Source organism: Rhinolophus sinicus, linkage group LG11, assembly GCF_036562045.2.
Source record: "Rhinolophus sinicus isolate RSC01 linkage group LG11, ASM3656204v1, whole genome shotgun sequence".
Lineage (NCBI taxonomy): Eukaryota > Metazoa > Chordata > Mammalia > Chiroptera > Rhinolophidae > Rhinolophus > Rhinolophus sinicus.
Window position 1 is genome coordinate 60,047,261 of NC_133760.1, and position 19,872 is coordinate 60,067,132.

General features: G+C 36.8%; 1 protein-coding gene across 2 annotated transcripts in view; it reads right to left on the reverse strand.

Annotated features, from left to right (window-relative positions):
* UBN2 (ubinuclein 2) overlaps positions 1–19,872 on the reverse strand; it is an 81,341-nt gene that overhangs the window by 3,106 nt on the left and 58,363 nt on the right. The window contains exon 17 of one of the 2 annotated variants that reach the window (XM_019750346.2): positions 7,795–17,975. The exons of the other annotated variant lie outside the window; for it this stretch is intronic. Coding sequence (XP_019605905.1) covers positions 17,926–17,975 — 50 coding nt within the window. The 3' untranslated portion in view covers positions 7,795–17,925. Of the gene's footprint in view, positions 1–7,794; positions 17,976–19,872 lie in introns of those variants that run through there. 2 annotated transcript variants of the gene reach the window in all.

The following is a 19,872-nucleotide window of genomic DNA, read 5'->3' on the forward strand; positions in this document are numbered from 1 at the left end:
TAGGAAGTCATAAGGAAAGAAAGCCTCAGACTAGCGTGGCGAGAGGTCAGATCATAAGCTCTTGCAAAATGATGGAACCCCCAATGATTGACCTCATTGCTGGGAAGGGGGAAAAAAGAAATCCCTGGCCTCACCAAAAAGAGACGTTTCTGACTCAAACTCAGCTCAGGGTGGGGTGGCAGGGTGGGGAACCTTCTACAGGAGTTCTTAGTCACATGCATTTGTGGCTGAAATTCATCCTATCTCTGTAACCCCCGAATCCTTAAGCTGAACATTGAATTTGAAGTGGTCCTGAGGTGGTAAGGTTACTAAGAGCGTGGAAGAAGTAAACTCAACTACTCTTTAGAGGAACACACTTTAAATTCAGGCCTCAAAGAAAGCTCAGAGCTCAAGTTCCAAAGTGCAGGGATATATAATAAAATGTCACCAAACACACAGAGAAATAAATAAGCCACTGGGAGCAAATCAGTAGAAAACAAACAGCAGGACTGGACCCAGAGTTTGGTTCAAGGTCTGCCTCTGGTGCCTGAGGATTGCTGTGGGAAATGCCCCCTGATTCTCCCCACCCACTTCTTAAAGCACATGCTCTAGGGCCCTGACCTTGGCCTCTCCTCTTCGTACACCTATCACCTGCTAAGAAAGCTGATAAACCCAGGAAAAAACAAGCTCACAGGTAAAAAATAATCAAATATTTGAGGAGTACAATCACAACAAAAGAGACAATAAATGGAACAAACTGTACTAGACAAAGCAGAATGGGAGAAGACAGATCAAGAACTTACAATAAGCACAATAAAGATCCTCACAGAGTTAAGACGATAATAAGGAACAAGCAGTTATACAGAACCAAATGAAAACACTGGTATGAAATATGTAATAGTTGAACAAAACCAATAAATTGGATAAAAACAAGAATGGCTACATAGCTAAGAAATAAAGATCTAGATCAGCTCAAGGAATTTTTCCAGAAGTTCCTGGAAAGAGATGGAAAATATGAACATACACGAAATTACTACTATTACTTCTACTAATGTCAGTATCTGTATGAGTCCCAGAGAAAAGAAAATGGGTTTAGGGAAGAGAATATTTAAAGAAATCGTCAGTAAGGAATTTCAAATATTAAAGACAATATTTGGACTCCAAAGGTCTCATGGAGCACCAAATAAAACACAGAAAAAACAAACTTTGAGACATTACAGTGAAATTTAAGAACATTATAGACAAACACAAAATTCTAAAAGCTTCTAGAGAGAAGGGGCAGATAATTCACAAAAGAATAAGACTTAGATTGACATTAGTCTTCCTAACAGAAACACTGGAGACAAAAAGCAATGAAGTTATATTTTGTATAAGTGATGAAGGAAAATAACTTAGAATATTATGTCCAGATAAACTATTATTTAAATGTGAAGAATCAAAGATGATACATTCAGACGTACAAGACCTTAGAAAGTACAGCACAGAGGCCCTTTGAAAACTCTACTGAAGTACTCATATTTAATATACTAATATAAGTAAATTATACTTAATATACTAAGTATTTAACAAGCACATGAAAAGATAACTCAACACCATTAGTCATTCAGGAAATGCAAATCAAAAGGAACAAAATATCACTTTATACCTATCAGGACAGCTATAATTAAAAAAAAAAAGTAAAATAACAAGTGCTGGTCAGGATGTGGAGAAATTTAAATAATTATTCATTGCTGGTGGGAATAAAATGGTTCAGCTACTGTGGGAAAGAGTTTGGTGGTTCCTCAAAATATTAAACATAAAGTTACCATGTAGATCCAGCAATTCCACTCCTAGGTATACACCCGAGAGAATTGAAAACATACGTCCACAAAAAAAGTTGTACACAGATGTTCATAGCAGCATTATTCATAATATTAAAAAAGTGGAAACAAACAAAAAGTGGAAACAGCTCAAGTGTCTATCAGCTGATAAATGGGTAAATAAAAATGTGATGTGTTCATACAATGGAATAATATTCAGGATATAGATAGCTGGGATATCAAATTTAATATTAGGGCAAAAACATCATAAAGAAAAATGAGGGACATTATATATTGGTTAAAAAAATAAATAAAAAATATACTACCGTAATGAACACATTTGCACCTAATAGAATTCATGGTTCCTTGAAAAATTAATAAGAACAAACCTCTGGCAAGACTGAATAAGAAAAAAGGAGAAGATGCATGTAAAAAAATAGAATAAAAATAGGAAAATACAGATACAGCACAGATTATAAGAATTAAAAAATGTATTATGAATACATTTCTAAGAAATTTTCCACAAGTGTTAATCATATATGGGTGTTATAGTCAAGTACCTGATATAATTCAACTCATACTTATGATCAGCATTCCCAGAAAATTAGGAATGGAAAATTCTCTTAACTTCATAAAAATTATATACCAAAAATCTAGAATAAACACCATACTGAATGGAGAAAATTTAGATATTTTCCCATTAAAATAAAGATGCCACTTTCACCACTACTGTCAAACAGTATTAAAGGACCAGTCTAATGCTCCAAGATGAGACAAGACATAAAACGTAAAAGCATTGGGAGAGATTAAACTGTCATTATTTGTAGCTTATATGAACATCTCCGTAGAAACACTAATATAATAATCAGATGAGTTATTAGAATAAGAGAATTTAGCAAAATAGTTGGATACAAACTCAGCTTTCAAAAATCAATAGCATTCCTTGATGCCAGCAAAAAACATGAGAAAATATAACAGAAAATTACATACCATTTAGAAAAGCTGTATTAGAAGCCATAAGAGGATCTGAATATACGAGTGAAGTAATTTAACAGAGTAAAATTCTATTCTTCCTAAACTACTCCATAAATTTAATCCCACTAAATATTTTAGCTGGACTTTTTAATAGATTTGAAGATTTTCTTCTAAAATGTATAAAGGGGATAAAAATGCAAAATGAGCAGAGTCAACCTAGAGGAGCAAAGAGGGAGATTCACCTTACGAGATACAGTAGTTCTCCCTTATCTGCAGGGGATCTGTTCCAAGATCCCCAGTGGATGCCTGAAATCGTGGATAGTACCAAACCCTGTACGTCCTGGTTTTTTCCCTCTACATACATGCCTTTTCACTTAAAGCACCTTCCCGCTTCTCTTCGGCAGATCCGAACTGCCAGCGTCACTACTCTTGCTCTTTGGGACCATTATCAGGTAAAATAAGGGTGACTTGAGCAGAAGCATTGCCATACGGCACAGTCGATCTGATAACTGAGATAGCCACTAAGTGACGAATGGGCAGGGAGTTTATATGCCATGGAGACACTGAACAAAGGGATGGTTCACATCCCTGGGTGGGACAGAGCAGGACAGCGTGAGATTTCATAACGCTACCCAGAATGGTACGCGATTTAAAAATTTGTGAATTGTTTATTTCTGGAATTTTCCATTTAATATTTTTGGACTGCGGTTGACTGTGAGTAACTAAAAACACAGAAAGCAAACCCGTAGATAAGGGGGGACTACTGTATTAAGGCATACTGTAAGTCTACAGTAATGAAAAACAGTATGATACTGGCACAAAAATAAATACAAAAACAATGGAACAATAAAGCTCAGAAATAGACACTTGCATATATGAAAACTTGACGTGATAAAAATGGTACCAAAAATTAATGGGAGAAGTATTGATTTACTAGATGGTGCTCGGAAAATTGCCTCACTAAATGAAGAAAAATAAAGCTGGGCCCCGACATCACACAGCATACAAAGGTGGACAACAGCTGGATCATAAATGAAAAAATGAAAGGTAAAACGATAAAACTAATAAAAGAAACTGTAGAACGATATCTTTGTGACCTAGGGGTAGGGAAATATTTTATAACAAACTCTTCAAAGCACAAATGTAGGCAAAAAGTAGATAGATTTGACCACTAAAAAAGTTTTTCTGTTCAATAAAAGATGCCATAGACAGTTAAAAGACAGGTAAACAGACTAAAATATCTGACGCATCTAAAACTGAAGCGATTATGATCTCTGACAAAAACATGAAAAAGGAACTGAATTAACGAGCAGAGATGAGCAGGTAATTCACAGAGGACTACAGCCCGCCTTGTGGGTCTAAGGCATTGGAGGCTAGAACCCAGGTTTCTACCTCTAGGGGGACGGATATATGTATGTATTAAGATGTGGCGGATGAACACGGGAAGACTACGCAGCGATAAGAAGCAACACACAGGATGTACAAATAGCAACTCGGATAAACCCAAGAAAAGTGCAAAAAGGTAGGAAACTGCAAGATTTAGAGCACAGGACCATGTGTATACATTTAAATTGCATACACACAAAATAACACTACTTTAGAGGGGTGCACGCATAACAAGGGGCACATATCGAAAAAACGATTGGGTGCTTATGGGACAGAGGGGAGTGGGGACTAAGGAAGGAGAAAGCTAGTTTATAATAAAATGAGGAAATGAGTGCTTGTATTGAGTGATGATGACCATGTACTAGGAATTGAGGAGCATAATTAATGCATCGCTTTGCATTTTTAGAGCAGTTTCCTTTCACTTATTAAGTCAGGGGTTTGATACCTGCGATGAAAAAAATTTAACTGATATTTTTCCATGCCTGTCCTTTTAAATATTGAACGATTTTTTTTTTTAAACACTGTGGCTTCACTTACATATTTTGGGAAATTAGGAGAGCAAGAGGAAGCATGAATTTAAGAAGAAAAAAGGCAGAAATGAGACAGAGTAATAGTAGCCACTATTTATCAGCTCTTATGTGCTAGGCACTTTGCTAGGTGCTTTCCATACCTTGTGTCTAATTCAACAACAGACCCCGCCACTGGGTATTATCACTGCAGAAATTAGGACACAGACTGACAGGAGCTAAGCTTCTTGTCGAAAGTGCCACAGTTTCCTAGTGAGGTCTTGGGAACCCAAGTCTGTCTAATGTCAGCTCATTCTCCTCTGCTTCTCTCTGCTATGCCACCCTACTAGAAAAAAGACAGTGGAGAAAATAATGAAGGGACACACACAGGGACAGAGGGAAGAGGTAAATATACAGAGACAGAAAAAACAAGCTATGCCAAGGCACATACTGAGGAAACGCGATCGTTTTTTGAGATACGGACACATGACATACCAAGGTCTACCTGTATCGGAAGGGGTTGTCTCTGTCCTTTGAAAAGCTCACGATCTCATTTGCAACATAACTCAACCATTGGTGCACCTGAAATCAGCTCTTCTGCTTTTATGTCCAATTTTCAAACTCTTTTTGATAAAAGATTTATTTTCTCATGCATTTTTCAAAGCTTACAGTGATATGTAGCAATGTCAGATTCTAGACAGACTCTCATATCTAGTGTTAGGTCATTATTATCCGTGCCAAAATGAACTTCTGATTGTCCGTTTGATATGCATACACAGACTATAAATATAGAAAGGATATTACAGTTTGACCTGTGATAGTAATCTAAATGCCCATCAATAAAGGATACAATAAATCGTCGTGATACCACAACTATGGAATATGATGAGCTGTCAGAAAGAAACAGACAGACCTCTATGTATTGATGTGGAATAATCTCCAAGATAATTGGGGAAAATGCTAGGTACAGTACAGCAGATAAGTATGCTTGATTTGTTTAAAAATCAGATACATATTTATACTTATAACTGGAGAAATTGGTAGCAGTGGTTGCTCTGGGGAAAGAAAATGAGGACCATGGGTAGGAAAGAGATGCTTTCCACTCAGTCTCCCCCATGTACTTGGTAACTTGGTACTTTTTTTTTTTAACCAAGTACAAGAATAATCTTTTCCCCAAAAACCCTTTATTTTAAATCACGTGCTTCCTTGTTTTCCTCCAAGCCAGATCCAATTTAGGGATCTAGTAGGGTCTGAGTGGAATACATTTTCTTTTCCCTTCTCCCAGTGATGAGACAAGAGCTTCCTTACCATTTCTTTCTCCCTTCCTTCAACCAAGTCCACTGACTTGTTTCTTTCAAACAAAACCAACAACCAAAAAAACTTACTCATGTTATCCACGTTCAACGGAAAATACATTTAAGTAACAGGATAAGGAAAAAGCACGCCTACCGGCACTCTTTATATTTCAGAATGTATGTCCTATGTATTTTTCTGTGCCTACGTGCGTTTACATTTATCACTGCTCTTTCATGTAATACATGCACATCTTGGTCTTATCTTATTTAAAAATTTATTATTACTTTTATTTACTTAACCAATTCCCTCTAACATGGCATTAGCCTATTTCAAACTTTTATGAGCAACACTGAGACAAATATCCTTGTACAGAAACCTTTGTACAAAGTTCGTTTTCCCGAGAATAAATTTGCAAAAGCAAAGTAGCTCCACCACCAATCTAACTTTGCCTTTGATCTCCATCTGTAGGGGCTGGTCCATGCACCCTTTTCATAACCAGCCACAGACACTTCCGTGTGTCAAAGCTCAGGTCTGAGACTATTTCTTGCCTATGCAGACAAGTGTAAAACATACTTTCCGCTTCATACTTTTTCTATATTCTCTTGAACCACCTCACCATTTGGATACCTGACCTTCATGTCAACTCTTATAGAATTGGCTGCATTTCTCTAGCGGCTTGCTTCTTGGCTCTCTAAACCAAGAGAGTAATATTTATCCCTTGGTTTTTCGGAAATCCATAACTCCTTGGACCATGGTTTTTCTTAAAAACGTTAAAAAAATAAAGAACTGGCATGAAGGATAATAAAAGCTAACATTTGCCTAGAGCTTATGTGTCATTGTGCTAAGTGTTTTACATGCCTTATATAATTTAATGCTAATTGGAGTTACATAAAAAAAACATTCCATGGTCAAATAAGGGGGAAGTTAATGGGTTTAAAAAAAAATCTTAACAATGGCACCTTTAAGATGTTAATTAACATCTACAAGATGGCGACAACATAGTTAAGTATAGTCACATTATTTCACCACAGGTTTCTTGAGGGGCTACTACTCCCAAGAACACACTTTCACAAAACTGTCCTTAAATGTTGTTAGTTTTTTAGTAAAAGCCTTGTAGCCTACCCTCCTCCCTCATGCATGAGGACCATGCCTTTTAAAAATTAATGACAACGCACTGAAAATACTTATGTGAAAGGAAAAATAAAAAGCACTCATAGCACCTGTCTTTTCGCACATATGTCCTTGTCTGCATACACTTATACTTTTCCTAGAAGCGCTCTTCAAGTAAAGCTTTAAAAGATGATCCATTTTGCAGATAATTGCCATATCTACGTTTCAAGCACTGATCCTGGTGGCATCCTGGAAAACATACACACCCTAACCCACAGGGAGAACGCAGTGAGCCCGCATTCCAGGACTCCCACAGTCTGGCTGCTGCTACTCATCCCACGCACACCTCACACCAGCCTGCTCTACTTCCTGCTTCGGCAGGGTCACTCGGGACATTCCCTTTCCCTTCTTCCTGGCCAAATCCCACTCCTCCTTGGAGGCCCCGTTCAGCTGCCATCCACCTGACAAAGTCTTCCCAGATCTCTCTGGTCCAGTTTCTCCCCTGCTCTGACAAAATGTCAGGTGGCAATGGAGCACACCTTTGTGGCAAATTTTGAATTGTTACCTTTTAACTTGTCATGTGATTGCAAACTCTCAATATATTGAGGGTGGGGGCCGTGCCCTTTACTTCTGCATCCCATCGTGCCTAGCACAGGGCGGTACAGACAACAGATGTTCAACTGCTACTGAAAGAACGAGACAGTAAAATCCAACTTAGCCCAATAATACAACAGACACGAGAATAATATGTACATTCCTCTTTATTTAATACAACGACACGTAACACATACAAAAAGAAAAAACAATCATGTAAAAGGCCCTGTCACAAAGGCTAGACAGGAAACATCTACATTAAATCAAATAAGGCTCCTGCTTCAAAACAGGGGTTTGCTAGCTACACCTGGAATATGAGCAAGGCTGTTGCAAAAGAAAAGGAGAGAAAAGAACGAAAAGAAAAGAAATGCCCTGCACTGAAGGAGTATATCCATGGGGTTTTTACTAAATTCACAGATCCACATTTAGGAATGTTTAAGCCCTCTCACAGATCCAGAATTCATCAGCGTTTTATGAAATGTGTGATTTTCATTGATCTTTTTGGTTAAAAAATTTACCTCTCCTTCTTAGAAAATAGTGACAAGAGCTCTCTAAAAACTAGAGACCAGCAAACCACCCATAGTTTGGAGAGCATTACCATTACATTTCAAAGGGTGTGTAGAACTCAGAATGCAAAGGCAAGATGGCAGTGGGTAGAAGAATTTAACTTCTTAGTCATTTCCTGGTAGTTCATATTTGATCAACCACTGGGAAAGACAAAATGGAAATACCTAGGCTCAGTGCAGGGTTCAGTAGCAGCAGTTTGTCCATATTCCTGCTCTGATTAGAGCCGGAAATTAAACAAGCACCAGTTCGTCCCAAAAGAGCCTTATACAAACACACACACGTACCCACACACATCCACAAGTCATCACCCCCCTTTTATTTAAATTTATTATTATTATTTTTTTTTACTAAAATAATACAAAAAAGGGAGACAGGTATATTTACAAAAATCCATGGCTGGTACAGTACATAATTTTTAAGACACACTAAATGCTACAATCTTTCAGGTCCTGAGATTATTACAAATATCAACTCAAAGCTGTGTTCAGGTCCAGTTTCAAAGGAAGAAAAAAACAACCCCAAATATTAAGTCACACACTTATTTAAAATACAGCATATCCCTTCAAGTTAGCAAAAATGCACCTCCCTATGAGCAAATGCAATACAGTAACCAGTGCTTTCACCCAGAGGAGCAGCAATTATTCCAGCTCCTTCCTTCAAGATCGGTTGTGAAACATGCTGGCATCTCTATTGAGCACGGAGGTGGCTAAAGTAAGAGGAAGATGTGTAACTGGAGGGAAGTTCCTCTGTAGAGTGAACATTCACTGTATAAATAAGCCCTGTTTTTCCTTCTGTTACCAAACAAGTCTTTCCCTTATCAAATTTATACTGTATAGGTTGGAAATATGTGCTTAGCCGGACTAAAAATCAGAATCCTTATTCCCAATCAGTTATAGCAAATAGGTCTGAAGTCCCACAGTAATTTTTACAACTGCAAATAAACTTTCTTGCTTGTAATAAAGGAGAGAAAACACTCATCACTTAGTTACCTTGGTAGACTTTGATTACCACATTATTTGGGGCACAAAATTTTCACCAGCCAGAGATTTCTTTTCCTCTTCTTTTAAGCTTGACAATGTATAGCAAGAAAAACACAATGGCAAGCTTCAGATTTACATACTAGTTCTAAGAATAATTTGTATTTTTGATACTTTCTATAATTTTTCAATGACAGCCAACAAAGGACATTACAAAGCTGGGATCCTTTCTCTGGAGGCTGGCCGTGGATCAGAGGAAATCATTTGTAGGTTGGGACCCTACCTGTACTGGTGAAGGGACCTTTGTTTATCTGAAAGTCTCAGAAGGTATATGTAATTAATTATGTAGGCATAGCCAGGATTTAAAAAGTGGGCCAAAGTTGGCCAACTTTCCAATTAACTATCTAAAAACAGTAATACCTTTGTTAACTGAGAATAACTTCTTTCTCTTTTAATGCCTCTAGCCAAAATTGGGGTAATCCTTGGTCATTTTGCAGGTACGGGAAAGAAAACCCAGTGTGCTGGCACAGAGCACACTACCCCCGCAAGCAGCAGAGATAAACAAAAAATGAAAGTTTATGGCTGCAAGAATAGAAAATACAAGATAGCTAAGATCTGACAAATTAAGGGCAGGTTGTCACACAGGAAAAGATGCCAACTGCTGGCCTTGGTTCTAACTCCTAAATGTGCTTAGAGGCTAGATGGAGCTGTTGAGTTCCAAAACAGAAGTATTTCCAAGTTACCTCGGGTAATGGTCCTCCTGTTTGAATTTAATTAGGTCTCTATTAGTGCTCCATTACAAAGTATTTTTAAACTAGATTTAAGGTAAAATAGAATTATATTATTAGGAAAATGGGAGCAAATAATGTAGAGTTTCTGAGAAACATAAAATTGGTACTAAGGATTCATATGGCCTATTGACGCAAACCTTTGCAAAGTAGGTTTACTGCAGGGAAGTATGAAAATAAGCAAGGCAGAGGAGTATGAGAACTAAGAGTCCCTAACAAAGGCCTGCATACTCTTTTGAAGAATTTTGAAAAGTATCCAGAGGAAGCCATGAAATGTGGCTACTACCACATTATAGAGAAACCTATTGTTTACTACAAAGGAGAAGGGAAAAAAATTCTGGTCACTAGGGATAATTCTAAATCCTGGACATACAGACCCCCTTAATTATAGAGATTTCTAAAGTATTCTTGACCTGTTTGGATAACAGTTTGGAAAAGAATCAGAAATTTAACTACTAACCCACTATGAACTGAAAATATGTAAGAAAGACTGAGAAGTAGAAGTACTATAGTCTGAGGAAATTAAATAAAGATCACAAACAGCTACTTTCAAGGAAATGATACTGTGGGAGTATCTGAGAAAAAAGTAATATCAAGTCATTCAAAGGCAGTCTGCTTAAAATACTCTGAGTCCCTGTCTTGAGTCTGTGCTTGGATGGACCGGTCTCCTGGAACACGCCTGTAGGCTTTACTTTTGAATTAGCCTACAGGGGGCACAGGATAGATGGCCAAAGGGACTGAGAAAAGGAGGTGACTGACAGTTTATTTCTCCCCCCCACCACTCTTAACAACATGCAACTGATATTCCAGTGTAGCAACTGGTTGATGAAAGGGTTAATTTAAGAGCTCTGACTGGAGGAAACGAAGAATAAAGACGGAAATGAAGAAAGAATTCAACATTAATATTCAAAGCTATTTTTAATTAAAATCTGACCATCTGTTCAGCTCTACAAACCTGAACACTGTGCCACACATCTAAAACTTTCTCAGAATTGAACACTGGGATGATTTATCTTAACAACCCAAAGAGATTCCATGATTGTTACTACTGTTTTGCACCAGTGAAAGGATCTGTACTTAGTTTTTCAATATAAAGTTCACAGTTTAGGATAGAAGAACACATAAAATATCTCTATTTTATGCTTCTGTTAATTTTCCCTAGAGAAACAAACACACATTCAACAAAACCCTTATATCTTGTATCTTTGGGTAGAAGTCTTAACAGCTGTTATTTAAAGAAGGGAAAAAGGAAAAATGTGGAAAATAAAGGGTATATTTATCTGCATAGTTGATACTTAGAGGCTACTAACTAAGGCCTTATCTGGAAAGCAATAAAAAAATCAAAAAGTGATTTTTAAGGAAAAAAACGTCTTATCACTAGAGATTAAAGGGGCCTTGACCAATTTTGGGAATTGACCCAGTGCTTAGTCTGCTTGGGCCTGGTGCTTTCTCCTGACTCCATTGAGCTGGATAGTTCGTTCCTCATCCCCTTACATTTTCTTTTCTGATCCTGAATATGTGCTACAATTCAGATCTACACACAACCCCTAACAATTGTTGCTCAGCATTTAGCCCTAACTAAAAACGCAGCATCTATTTTTTCCTGTTGTTTTAAATGATAAAAGGAAAATTCTATGAATTAGTACCTAATACGCTGGGATAGAAGGTGGGATAAAATGATCTTCATTTCCTCCTAGGAGTTGGGCAAAACATGTTTCCTTCTACCCCACCCTCCTCGCCCCTGACCCAGCTAGAAAGTGAGTTCTGCCTCCCGTCTCCCATTTTCCTACAACCTGAGCATTTGATGGCTCCAACTCTTTCATGGGTAGAAGAAGCATAAATTACAAAGGTAGACTGACTAAAAGTGTACCCAGCTGACTGTGTGTCGTGCTTACCCCTCAGCTCAAAGCTGGACAAACCTATAGTTACAGAAAAAGTACACAATGTCTGATTTACAAGAATGAGGAGACTCCCATTCATTTTTAGAAAGTTAAAAGCTTAATTATCCATCACCAAACAACTACTGTAAGAAAAGCAGATTGAGAAGATGGAAAAGCGAGGCAGATAAAACTTTCAAGATCCTGTATCAACCCCAACAATCAGTCATCCAAACTTTACCTAGCTTCAACTCCGCAACCTTGGGAAAAATGACACACGTAATTACACCATAAAAGGCTAAAATAAAATCTATGCATACTGAAGAAACTTAGTGTTATTCCCCCCTCCCCACTTATTAACCTGAAAGTAACCATTTTACTCCACCACAAACATAATGTTTAAATAACAAATATGCATCTAAATTAGACTTCCAGTGATTTTTTTTAAACTTAAAAATCATATGGTGCTTTTATACCCATTTTTTTAGCCTTTGCAGGACGATGATAATACTTTTTTTTAATTATATAGAACATTTTAGAAAAACTCAAATTATTTTTGAAATAGTAAAGTCTCTGATATCCCTGGGAGGTAGGTGAATATTATTATACCCAATATTCTAATGGGTAATCTGAGGCACGAAGGTTCAATGATATCCCCCTAAACATAGTAATCCAAGTGTAACACGACTGAACAGCGGCTGCCTGACAGCAGTTATGCTATCAGGTAACACTACCGGGAGCCTCTGCTTTCTTTTTAGCCACCAGTCTCTTTCCAATTAAAATGTATTTAAAAGGGGGGCACTTATTAGATATTTGAACTGGGTTTTGAGGATTGATTCAACTTAAGACTCCTTTAACATGTCACAACTGTTTTCCACAAAAAACCAAAAATTATGTTATTTTGCTCAAGGAGGAATCTAAATAACCATAAAAGCAGATTAGCCAAATGTAATTACCTGGCAAATGAAAACAAAACTGAAGATCTCTCAAGAATGCTATAGGTTACATGAGTGTTTTCCTCAGTATCTGAAGTCTTTCGACTTCTATTAACCTTCTGGCAGCTATGCAGCTATATGAATTCTTCAAAAATCATTTCCCAGAAGAAAATATGATGCATTTGTAATGTTGACAAAGTTGCGAACTTCCTTGCAAACGTATTCCGATACAATACCATGATGTAATTACCTCTAGCTCTTCCGTATCTTCCTGCCTGCCCTAGCGCACCTTATTGACTTGACCCACAAGACTCGTTATTCCAATGCTTTCTCCAATATTACTCATGCCATGTGAAGAGCACAGAGCAGTGGGCTGCATCTAGAAATAGTCAATGAGTCCACTAAATTTACTTTACTTGTAATAACTGACTTATTTAATACATATATATATGTATATATATACATATATATATGTGTATGTATATTTTTTGTTAACTTCTACGAACAGATATTTAAAGGGGGAAGATAGCATCTTGTGAAAAGACAATTTCCCACCCATTAGAATTGACTAAAAGTAGTGGAATAAACAGGGCAGAAGTCTTGCAAACACTGAGGGGAGTGTTCAAAAAGGATGCAATGGTACAGCAGCTACTAGTTTTATATATATATTACATATGTATACATATATATATACATATATATGTATGTCTGCATCTTACACACATATCCACATACATATCAAGAAAGGGAAGACTAGTACAGCATGACGTGACGTTGGCAAGTTTGAGATTCTTCCTCCTGAATCCCCTGACTTATTAGCCTGTACTTTAGGATATCAGAGAACAGTTTCAAAAGAGGGGGAAAAAGAAAGAAAAAAAAGGCACTTAACAAAGACAAAGGCCTGAATTGAGCTTGTTTTAGAGGAGCAATATAAGCATTTTACCAGAGCTAAGAAATGATTTACAGAGTTAAACTTTTCCCCATAAATTTTATCAAATAAAATTGCATAACATGTTTGTAATCAGTCATTTACCTACTACTGCATTTTTCTTCCGCTTCATTATTACAAAAACAAAAGCCCCCCCAAAGCAAAAAACAATCATACATGCACAATAGAAAGTAAAAGTGCCCCTTCTGAGAACATAAGGTCAGCAGAAACTACAGTCTGAAGCACAGGGAAAGTTCTTCAGTTTGGCTTGATTACAGATTTTTCTCACTCTTCTATTTCTAATTTAAAACAAAACAAATACCAACGAACAAAACAAGCAAACACAAATTCAAAACCTAAATGATGATACAAAGAATACAGGGACCAGTGTGCTTTTATGGTACACTCCTAAAATAAAGTATCCTAATTCTATACGTGCATCCAATTATATGACAAGACCTTCTAAAAATAAAGAACTGTAAATTAGGTTAAAGTCGACCAATACAGGCAAAGTTCATTTTACAAATGTAGCAGCAAATCTGATAGATAACTGGAGTTCTAAGAGATGATCCCAAAGGACAGAGTTCTCATATTCAATGGCAGTTTGAAAAACAGTAGAATTTCCATTTCAGAAAAGGTCTTGAACCAAGTAGAGGTGGAAAGGGGTGTGGAAGAGGGCAACCAGAGGAGAAAGACTAGAGGTGTCTGCCCTTTCCAACCCTGGGTAGTAAACAATTTAGATCTGCTTTGGGAAAAAAAAATCCTGGGTTAAAAATCTTTTCCAATAAGTTGTTTTCAGGCAGGTGTCAAACCCACAGTATTCAAACATGTACGTGCCCCGTTCTTCCTCCTACCTTGGTGATACAAATAACCCTATTCAACTTCTATGATATTTTTAAAAATGTGATTTGGGCTAACAACATCCATCAAAGGGGTGGTAGGCATGAAAGAATGTATCAACACAATCCTCTGATTGCCTCCGACTATCAGGACTTTGTGACTTCGGATTAACCTTACTTCTCCCAAAACGTTTTTCCTCAGGCTGTTTTAAAACCTTGATTTTTGGTACCCTCTGATCTCAGAAGCATAGGAGAGTTATAGTCAACGTATAATGGAATTATTGCTTGCATTGATCTTGGAGGCTCTGAATGAGCTTGACACTTTGCTCCCAAACAGTCTCCAACTGGGGCTCAGCACTGCTATCTTGAAAGACAACCCTGCTGACCATTATTGCTTGTGAATACTGAGGATTAGCTTGTATGTACAGTAACAGCTTATACATCAGGGAAGGCAATTTAAAATACGAGACAATTGAAAACAGCTTCATTTTCCTGAATGGAGAATCCTGCCCAGGGGGATGTAAGTGTGAGGCTTACGTTTGCTCTGGGATGCTGCAAATGCTCTTCAGAAATACACACGGCTCTATATCCTTTCCAATGACTCATCATTTGAAAAAATAACGTAGTTTGATTTTTAAGTGCAAAAATACCGTATGAGTCACAAGTCTCTGTGCTAAAAAATAACCAATTTATATGTTTGTTTTTTAGTAAGAAAAACTGTAAAGATAGATGACCATATAGTATGAACACCACTTTCAATGTTATGGTCTAGAAAAGAAAGTTTTATATTTACACGTAGGAATTCTTTGACCATACTTATCTATTAAGAGAAACAAAGGTGTTTGTTTCATTTGTACAAAATAAAAGGGTAGTCTTGATCGAAATGGATGTAAGTTAGTGAAAATGTGGTGGTGGGGAGTGAGGTGGGGATCTGGTAGCAGTCCCCAAGGGATCAAGACTGAAGAGAATGGAACATAATCTCCATCTATATTGACTTCTGAGAGCCAAGAGCCTTCAGATATTTTTAACAGTTAGTTATAAAGTGATACCGGGGGAAGAATGGATAATCCTGTTCTTCTCCAATGATGACAGACTCATCAGCGATCTTCACATAGCATGATTCAGAATTGATGGATTTAAGAAATTAAAATGATTATTCCTTAAACTAGTAATGAATTTATATATGAATAAATATATGTGTATACACACACACACACACAAATGAATACATACACAATTATCAGCAGGAAGAGCTTAATGTGTACGGACTTCTCTCCTGGTATGTGAAGTAAAACAAAGGCTAGCTTCACGAGGGAAAACTCCTACATAGTATTAGCAAAGACTTCCCCCCACAAATTAGATAAAAACAAGAAGTATGCTACACTGGTTACTCAAGAATTGGGTAATCTTCCCTAATGAAAAAACCAAACAAATGTGAATCAAACATACCCAATTCAAGTCAAACCTCTCTGCAACATCCCAATATCCTTCCAAAACATCTACCAGGGTTGATACAACATTCTTGTTTGTTTTACTGGTAAATTAAATTCCCAGAGGCAAGTAATTGTATCAATGATCCCCTTGAAATAATCCTTTCCCCTTACTGTAACAAGTTCTTGGAACTAAAGTTTTCAGTTATTTATTAACTTTTTTTCTATGAAGCAAGCCAATGTGACTTTGAAGTCAAAATATAGGTTTACAGATCTGAATACATCTGTTGTAATTTATTCACAGTCCTATAGGCTATTTGGGACTTTTGCTTATAAAAGGAAAAAAGGGCCTGGTTAATACTTTTATTTGAATCAACTTAAGGGTATAGGGTGATTTGTAGTGAAAACATGCAAGAAATCTTGCTACTACCAATCTGATGCTAATTTTTAGGGTAATCTGTCATTATAAATAGACCAAGCTTACACCATTCTTGGGTATAGTTTGAACAAACAACTGAGAGAGAGAGATACTAGACTGATGATGAGGCATAAAAAATGAAATAAAATGTATCCAAACAGAACCATAAATTTCTCCTTTAACATCCTTTGCTGAATATGCTATTTGCATAAGGAAACCATAATCACCAAGGAGTCTTATTATGTGCAGGTTTACTCACATATTGATATTCTGAGTAAATATTAGTAAATACTCCAAACCTATTTCAGTACACTGGATATAGGGAGTAAAAATACACTGTGATTGTTATAAAAAATAATCCCTTGTACACATAATGATTCTAACGTTATTCCTCCCTTTAAAATACTATCTTAAAAATTCCAAAAATATATATATGCTATTTGAATGACAAATGAAGAAACGTATGTAGTAGTACACACTTATACCTGTTTCTATCAATATTTAACAGTCACCTGAAGTACCACTAGCTAAAAGAACAGAAGAAGTTGTGAAGTGAGGTGAAGTTGGGGGAAATTTACAATTCCTAGTGGTAGGCCTGCAAGGGCTAAGACACCAAAGTCTCAGCCCTACGTTAAAGATCCCCATTTCTCAAGAGAAAAATGTGAACAGAGTCACATTTTAACATCAAGAATGGAAATAAGAATTAACCAGTCAATACCAGATGCACAAATCACCTGAAGAAGAGAGTTAAGTACCTGCTTCTGAATGGAAGATGAAATTGACCCTTTTACAAAAAGGGGATATCTAAGTTTCGTCTGTTAAGAGCAACAGGCTCAATTTCTTGACTTTTAAAAATCTCCATGATTTAATAAGAATATATATCACTGTGCTAAAATAACTTTCCTGAAGCATCTTTAGTCCACTGATTTTCATGGGGGAGTTGCTACACACTGGAGAAGATTCAAGTCTGTTCAGGAATTTTGAGGGTACTATTTACTCAGCTATTGTCTATATCAGACATAGTGTCATTAATTCCTTTTGTGGCAAATTTGCTGCACAGTCCACTTAAATAGACATGATCGTTACTCCTGACAAACTGGCCTAATTCCGATATGTTGAGTGTTAGTCTGCAATGGTGTCTACAAGTGTTCAGATCCAACCCCCAGGATGGATGGAGTTTACCCAAATCCTCGATTTCTTTCTTCCTCCACGGGGAAAAATGAAATTTTTGTACTTCTGTGGGTTTGACAACTGAGTCTCTTTCAAGTCAGTTAACATGGTAACTTTGTCTTTCTTTAGAAGAGACCAAAGGTCACTAACTTTGCAAGAAAGTGTTTCTTCCTCCTGCACCTAGCTTTACTCAAGTAATGTTTTCTTTTCTTTTTCCTCCTCACCACAGTGCTTGGGACGAGAGAATGTAAACATCGACAGAACAGCAGCCCTATGACTACATGAGTACTTTCCCATCAGGTAGGTTCCATCAGCCAGCTGAGTGTCCCATCTCCTTTGCTTGTTGGGAAGTCACTGAGATTTCCGTGGTAATTTAGTGTCCCCTTTACTTTGGCCTCCATCTAAGAAAAGAGATGTTTAAATTGGTACGGGTAGGCATGTTATGAAAAACAGATAAAAACAAACAAAGCAAAAAGAATAATTAACTTTAAGTTTTCATGTGGATGACATTGCTAAAAAGATAACCTTCAATATCGTACATCTTACATGCTATATAGCATTATAGAGATTGAGAAATCATAGGAGATAAAAACTCAACAAGAATGATCCTCTTCAAATGACTGTGGTTCAATTGGTTTTCAGTGTCCTACAAACACTACCTCAACAAGTATTTATTATCTACCTCGTAGCCAACTGTGCCAAATGCTGTGAGGATTATAAAGGAACCCAAAAGACATAATCCTCACCTTCAAGGGACCTACCACATCTTTTGATTCCTTTAGAAGACAAGGTCAGTTTTATTTTCTTTGCAAGTGAAATTAAATTGAATGCCCTAACACAGCATCTGATAATTAATTCTCAATTATTTATGTAAATGAATGGGGCACACTGGTAGTGAAAAATCCAGCTGAGTCTTTGTTTTAGTCCTAAACTGGCAAAAGTTGTGATAGGCAAGTCTGTCATTGGGACCAATGGTTTCTAGTTTTACATATGACTTTTACTGGGAAAATGTGCTAACTCTATTTAAAATGGGCAAGAGTAGGGACCGGTGGCTTTGAAAGCCAAAAAAATATAAACGAAGTCTCTAATATGTCATTGTCTTAATAAGAAACATGAAGTCCCCCCACCATCCATCCCGGCCTAACAGAAAAAGTCAGGGGAGGCATGGGAGAAATACATAGGTGAAAAGGACAAAATATTGTATTATAATAACAATCTTAAGGCGGGAGAAGATCACAGAAGTCACACTGCTAGGTCCACTCATGGGATACCTAAATTATTCTGGCAGAACAAACAAAACAACAACAAAAAAAACCTGTCTTTACCGAAGAAAAGATATTATCAATGAAACGGGACGATTATTTCAAAAGCTGTATAAGCAGAATACTATTAAAATAACTTCGGTACCAACATCTAAGGACTGGCTTTTCCATTTATAATGAGATATTATATACTTGCATTTGTAAAGAGAAATGATTTAACTTGACATGTAATTAAATTCATAAAATGGCAAGGTTGGATTTTGCTCAAAGAAACTTTGGTTAATTAGTAACATAAAATACTCATAATAATTGCACTGTGAGTCTTTAGACCAGGGTTTGGCCTAAGGGCTAAATCTGGCCTGCCACCTCTTATTATAAATAAAGTTTTATTGGAATTCAGCAACACTCATGTTATTAATACATATTGTCTATGGCTGTTTTCATACTACAGTGACAGAGTTGAGTAGTTGTAATAAGATTATATGGCCTGTGAAGTCTAAAATATTTACTATTTGGGCCTTTATAGGAAAAGTTTACTGACCCCCGTTTTCAGATAAAGTTAGAGAATTAACATTAATTGAACACTAAGGTACCATGCTAGAAGCTTTAAATACATTTTCATTAAATTCTCATTTCATTAAATTCATTACATTCTCACGGGAAGCCTATTAAGCACATCTTGTGCTGGGTTACAAGTAAGAGAAGTGATGGTCAAACAAGAAACTTGCTCAAAGTGGCAGTCCTGAAATTCAAAAATCGAACCCTGATTCTCAAACTCTGTCTTATACTTTAAAATATTTTTTTTATTAGTTTCAGGTACACAAGACAAAGTAATACTTAGACGTTTATCATTTATATCCCTCACACTGTGTGAACCCCCTCCTCCCATCCTCTATCCCTCTGACATCGCACAGAGCCATTACACTTCCATAAAATGTTTTTAAAAGGAAAAATTGTAAACTTTTTCATTCCAGTTACTTGGAAACTACTGACAGTCATACTTCCTTTCTCCCCAGATAACATAAGAGAATTCGTA